A 6,698-nucleotide genomic window follows, 5' to 3' on the forward strand; every position below is an offset into this window, starting at 1 on the left:
TCTTCCTTCTGTTACATCAACTGCACCGCAGCTTAATCTCATCTACAAATAGGGGGCCAAACATTGGTTTCAGTTTCCTTTTACTGTTAGGTTAACATTTACGTTTAGACCGGCAGAATTCCTGGGGAGCAGCTCAGCACGAGGCAGCAGTGTGCCCAAGCAGCCAGGGGGACAAGCTGCGTTATCGAGTGCATTGAGCACAGCACAGTCAGCAGGTCCAAAGAAGCAACACTATCGTTACATTTAGAGTTGGTGCAGCCTCCTCTTAGGTATTGTGAGTAGTTCTGGGCTTCAGTCTGAGGACACCTGAGTTGTCAAGTCTGAGAAATGACCTCATGATTAAGTGGTATTTCCCCCCTAGTTGCTTGATTGGTGTTTACTTGTTGAAGGAGCCAGCTACTGTTCTGTGGGGCCTTTCTGCAGACTCTCCCTAGTTTTATCACGCACTTGAGGAACCAGAAGTCCTGAATGTCTCTCCAGGAGCCATGCTTGCAGGCAGTGGCTTTGGGAAACCTATGGCTGAAGTCTTAGAGATGGGAGCAGCATTTCTTAAGTGCCCTCCCTCTGTTAGAAAGGAGCATTTTGGGATGCAAATCTCGTGTGGTGACGGGCTGTTCTGTTGTGTGCCATTGCCTGGATGCACCAGGGAAACAAAGCAGCAAAAGGCAGCAGCAGTGATACTAGTGGGAGGTTCCCTCTCAAAAGAGGAAGGCTTATTCATCACAAGCAAGGCCGTTTCCTTCCTGTGGTTGCAATTCTTGCAACCACAGATGCCAGTGCTCAGAGGCAGCAAGTGGGACTGAGATCTGATTCTGTGCCCAGGACTGGATGCTGGCATGGCCCTGCAGTTTCTGGCTCTGAACTTTCTCCTGATCCTTTTTCCTCTGCTGGCAGCACAGGGCCAGGAAGAACCTGATTCCCTGGTCCAAGGAGCACCCCAAGGAACAGGTTAGAATTTGACACTACTCTATTCACAAGTGAACATATTTCTGCTCTTCCTCTTGCATTTGCTGTGCATCTTCACCAGATGCAGCACGGCGTCACAGAGGGCGGAGGTGATGTCCATGCCAGGGATGTTCTGGGGGGAATTTGGGGATGGAGGGTGTGAGGCTCCATGTACTGGAAAAGCCTCAGTGAGTGCTGGGATGTAACACACTTCCATGTATGGGGCAGTGTCCCTGGGAGCAGGAGGTGAGCAGTTCTCATAACTTTGCATTAATGTGGTTGTTCATGTCACATGTCCCTTCTTTGTGGCTGTTGAGCAGATGGTACAGAACTTCTGGGACAACTTCTCTGCCCCTTTGGGACAAGGGGCTCCCTATTCTGAGCAGTATAAAGACTCCTCACCCCTATAGGACTTGTAGTGCCATGCTCAGTAAGGGCAATGGGCATTGCTAGCTGGAATCAGGTCCAAGCCAGCAGGCAGGGGAGGACTGAGCAGGCATAACTGTCCTGGCCAACTCATGGCAGACAGATCTGTCACCTTCTCGCTCCCTTGAGTCTCTGGAGGGACCGTTTTTGAGTGCTGACACTGTGCTATTGCTCTCTGTGACATCTTGTTGTTTCATGCCCCAACTAAGCCCATTTCCACCTCTGCCAGAAACGTGCAAAAGGCCCCGGTGGGACACAGGACTCCATCTGGAACCAGATCTGCAGGAGTATAAGAAAAATGAAGAAGTGATGTTGAGCTGCCCTGAGGGTTTACAGCCATCCTACACCCAAGTCAGATGTTCAAGAGAAGTGCAGATCATCATTAATGGGAAACCTGTTTACAGGGAAGTTTGGCTGGGAAGAGCCAGCAGTGGTTCCTGGATCCGCATTCGGTCCAGAGTGGAGTGTGTGGGTAAGGAAGGCTTCAGGCTATGTGATGGGGAGTCAGGAGGTGCAGCTGCAGGATCCTGGAGTCTCTGGAGCTACTGCTCCTCTTGAGATCTCCTGGGCGTTCTGAAAAAAGCAGCATAGTGGCATTATTCCCCACAAGACCTTCCTGGGCCGTGCAGGAAAGTGCAGAAAGGCACTTTTGCATTGTGACCCAGAGCTCGTTACCTCACCATTGTGAAAAACTGAGGAAAAAGAAACTCTCTACAGAGGTCTGTGAAGAGCAGGACAGGTCATAAAGCAGATACTGATTGAAAGGTGAGATGCTGGCTGACTCTGACAACTTTGGGTTATGAGTGAGTAGGGAAAACTGCCTTGGACAGTGAAAGTGCACACACACATTCACTTCCATCCACACTTCACCTACTTCTCCATCCAGAGATCTGACATGTACTGACTCATCCTCTGGCTTCCCATCCCTTCAGCTGGGCTGGCAGTAGAGCTATGTAACTAAAGCACACTTGCAAGGGTGGAGCGGAAGGCAAGGAATTGACCCTATTGCAATACTTCCTTTGCAGAGGTGCTAGAAGTTGTCCCTGCGACCCTGGAGGTTTCCAGCACCAGCATCAAACTGAACTGGACCTGCAGATTCCCTGATGCCTGCCAGCACGTGCAGGCCACGTGCCGGCTGGCAGGGCCTTCCTCACCTCCTTGTAAGGCTGAGGAGGTCACTGGAGTGGAGCTCCTACGTGGACAGAGGGGAACATTCACCTGTCCTCCCCTGCAGCCCTTCACTGACTACACTGTCACCATCTCGGTGCCCCCCAGCACAATCCTGTTTTCATGGATGATCAGGACAAAAGAAACAGGTAGGTGTCCGTGGCATAGTACAGGAGGGAAGGGGCATTCCTGGGCTGGTTCACCAGCAGAGAGGCAGAGAGAGGTGACCTTCATTCTGAGCATCCCTCCCTGCTGTGATGGTGCTGGCACTGGGGCTGCATGCAGAAGAGGCTGTGCAGAGTCCTGGAGCAGAGCTCTTTCCTTCCTACCCCGCCCTCCTCACCACACCATCGCTGCTCCTGCTGTTGTGAAATCCACGCTCCTTTTGTGGCACAAAGCGTGCTTGGGTTTGCTGCGCAGCCTGCCCCTGGGCAGTAGCTGAGGGCATCCTGCTGTGGGCTCAGACCTTCTCTGCCAGCCCCACTTGTGACTCCGTTTTCCTGCGCTTCCAGTGCCGCAGAAGCCGGAGCAGCTGCAGCTGGATGCCAGCACGGGGACCCTCAGGTGGAAGGCGCTGCCCTCCTGCCAAGGGGAGATCGTTGGGTACCAGGTACCAGGGGCCCCCACCCAGCCCCTCCCTCCCTGCTGACAGCTCTGTGCACGCAGGTGTGCAGACCATGGAAAGCCCTGAGGACCAGCAGTCACCCATCCACGTGCTGAATTTCTGGCTGTCATGAATTTGAGCATTTCCGGCTTCCTCTCAGTGGTCCTCAGTCCCCAGTGATGTATTTGGCGGGGTGGCCTTACAGGCTTTCCTGTGCCTCTTGCATTCTTATCTTTTCTCTGGCCATGACAAAGGCTGTGGTTTGCAGTGCTAGAAGCAGGGCTGAGGGAGGAGAGCGCTGCACCCAGCTTGTAGCCACCTCAATTAGTGACGTGATTCACAAATCACGAGGATGCCTTGCAAATCCGTCCATCTCAGAGGGCTTGCAGAGCAAAGGCACAGTCTAAGCAACTCCATTTTCTGCAGCTGCTCTGGTGCTATCTAGAGGGTTAGCTCCAGAGTCTTTCCTGCCCTGCTCTGCTCAGCACTGACGCTTTGCTCACACACACACAGGGCCGAGGCTCCCGCTGAGCTCTCTGGGCACCTGCAAGAGCTGGGATAGGAACAGGGGCAGGAGGAGCAGAGCAACGTCTTGCTGTCTGGCTGCGGTGTGGGCAGGTTCCTGCAGGATCGTGGCCGCTGCCCTCCAGCTCCGTGTCTTGCCCCCAGCTGAACGTCACGGCCAGGGCCTTGCAGGACGGCGGCTTCCTGCACATCCAGCGGCTGAGGCTGAGCAGCCAGACCACGGAGCAGCCACTGCCCACGTACGGCCCCGGCACCACATATGCGGTGGCCGTGCGGGGCCTCACAGCCGTGGGTCCCGGAGCTGCATCACAGTTTCACACCAGCGGCTCAGGTGAGGGTCTCCGCACGCAGCTCCTCCTCCTGCCCCTCCGTGCCAGTCTGCTGAGGCTCATCATGGGGATCTTCCTCTGCAGAGACGCCCGATGGCTGCTCCCGCCTCCTGCTCGACACCTCTCCATCTCAGGGCACCGCCGTGCTTCCCCTGCACCCCATCTCCCAGCACCCTGAGGCAGCGAGGTGAGCGCAGCCCCGGCTGCTCTGCTCTTGCAGCCCTGAGCAGCGCTGCATCCTTTAAGCTGCCTCTGTCCACCTCTCTCCATTCCCGTCTCTATTACCACCCCCACAGCCTCACTTTCTCCATCCTCATCCCCAGCTCACTGCCCTACCTCCATCTCCAACCTCATTCCCATCCCCCTCCTCACCACCCATCCACATTCCTATCTCATCCCCACCCCCATTCCACACCCCCGTCCCTTCTTCCACCCCAATCTCCATCCCTATTCTTGTTCCCATCCCCTTCCCCATCCCCATCCTCATGCTCATCCCCTTCCCCGTCTGTTCTCATTGCTGTCCTCATTCCTATCCCTGTCCCTGCTCCCGAGCTCATCCCCATGTCGCTCTCATCCCCTTCCCCGTGTCCCCTCACCCCCATCCCCCTCTCACAGCCCTGCCTTGCAGTGAGCACCAGCTGCTCGTGGCGGTGACACACAACAGCACGGTGCTGGAAGACGCCTGCTCGGGGGAGCTGCAGCCCTCCAACCACAGCCACCCTGCTGACCCCTACGTGGCCGCCGTGCTCAACCTCAGCGCGCCCATGGACTTCGTGCTGGGTGATGGGGCCCGCGGGCACGGCTTCCACAACGCTCCCCTGCACCCAGGATGGGATTACACCGCCCTGCTGCGCCTCGCCCGGCGCTCACCGCAGGTACCCGTGCCGGGGGCTCTTGTGCACGGGGCGCGGCAGCGACCGCCGTGTCCTCAGCCACGGCTGGGGCCTTTGGTGGCCCTGGGTGGCAGCTCCTTGCTGTGTGGTGGCTGACATGGGATTGCTCTGAGCCTCCGTCCTGTGCCCTTCAACAGGCGGAGACATTCACCTGCGTGTGCTACAGCTTCTCCATGGGTAAGTGGTTCCTCCGCCCCACACCTGTGCCTGAGGGTCTTTCTGTATCTCCCCTTTTCCCAGCCCATATCCTTGCAAGGAGAGGAGCTGGGCAGTCCAGCAGCTCTTGTGGGAGCAGAGGAAACTTCTGTTTCCCAGATACTGGGAGTATTTACCTGCTATAACCGGTTCCTACCTCCATCTTCTTGGACGCTCTCTGGATCCTGAGGCTCTCTGTGGGTGCGCAGGCTTTGGTACCCCTGGCCTTTTGGGCAGGTGTGCATGGCTGCAGCTGGACCCCCTGCAGCTTCCATGCCATCATCTCTCCTCACATCTTGGTCCTAATGCTGCCCCAGTCCACATGCAACCCCAGAAACACTAACGCCTTGCCCAGCTTTGTGCTGAGGGAAAGGCATGGAGGCATGCCCATGCTGAAGGGCATCGCACCCAGCATCTCATATCTCTCATATGATCCTTGATCCCACAGATATCCCGATCCTGCAGTCACCTCTACACACTTGCAGACATCTACTTCCATGGTCAGTGTCTGTGCAGACTAGTGGCGCAGGCTGTGGCACTCACCCCTGGCTGTTTGTTAGTTTCAGGTCAGCCACCATACCCTTGGCCAGGGATTGTGATTGGAGTGGTTGTGCTTTTGGTGCTGATCCTCCTGTTTGCAGGCATCATATGGTTTGTGCAGTCCAGGTGAGTAGGATGGGGAAAGTGGTTCAGCAGAACAACCTTCTCTCACAAACAGCCCTTCGCTCAGGACTGCCCTTTGCCTTTGCAGGAGAAGGAAGGCTGTGTCCATCAAAGCTAAGGAGAGTAATTAAAAAGATAGAGAAAAATTGGAGCCAGGAGATCCTGACCTTCGGGAGAATCATATGCTCATCCTCTTCTTGGACATGTCCCCTTGTGCCCCAGCCAGGCTGGAAAGCTGCTCTCCCAGCTCCCGCCTGTAGTTCTTGTGAGAGTAACAACAGTGATACAGAGAAGATGTGGTTGCACCTGAATCAACACTGGCTCTCCTGTGACCATCACCAGACTAAGTGTCCTATCCATTTCAGCAGAGCAGGTGGAAAGCAGGAAGGAGGGTCATAAACTTTTTATTCTCAGCTTTTATTTACCCTTGTAAGTTCTGTAATTTTTCAATGGGATTTTCTGCAGTTTCATTTTTTAGACTTTGCCTTTGTTTTCTTGACTGTGAGCATTGTACACAGAAATTCCCAGAGGGGTTCGGGCTGAAGGATGCTTTGTGCTTCTGCCATGTCCTGGGTTCCTCACTCAATCTCCCCCCTATGCTGAAATCCACTGAAACCCAGTGCTCTGCTTGAGCTTGATGTGACTGCATTGCCTTTGCCAACCTGTCTGCCCTGTCCTGAAAACCAATAAATGAAGTTCGGAGGAGGCTGCCTGCCATGCTACAGCTCCTGCCTTGTCCCCTCATTGCCCATAGGGAGCTGTGCTCCCTGTGGGGTGTTGACAGAACTGTGTCTTGCTGAGATGATGCCAGCACACATCTAGGGTGGAACTGTGTTCTGTGCAAACACTGTGGGTAGAGCTGAGGGCCCGTGTTTCTTTGTAGCCCCCATGTCAGATCAAACCTGGAAGAAAAGTGGCAGAGCTCACCACCACCACTGAAGCCATCACAGA

At 55.1% G+C, this 6,698-nt stretch overlaps 1 protein-coding gene across 1 annotated transcript; it reads left to right on the forward strand.

Moving 5' to 3' along the window:
- Positions 1-836: 836 nt before the first annotated feature.
- Positions 837-5,878, forward strand: LOC306957133 (uncharacterized protein; the record flags this gene model as incomplete). Its single annotated transcript, XM_079548511.1, has 10 exons — positions 837-948; positions 1,601-1,843; positions 2,397-2,687; positions 3,051-3,148; positions 3,812-3,998; positions 4,081-4,183; positions 4,625-4,871; positions 5,027-5,066; positions 5,645-5,750; positions 5,836-5,878. The coding sequence occupies 10 exons, from the start codon at positions 837-839 to the stop codon at positions 5,876-5,878; spliced, it is 1,470 nt and encodes a 489-aa protein (XP_079404637.1).
- Between the last annotated feature and the right edge of the window lie 820 nt (positions 5,879-6,698).

Source organism: Tetrao urogallus, assembly GCF_951394365.1.
Source record: "Tetrao urogallus genome assembly, chromosome: Z".
In the NCBI taxonomy this organism is placed as follows: Eukaryota; Metazoa; Chordata; class Aves; order Galliformes; family Phasianidae; genus Tetrao; species Tetrao urogallus.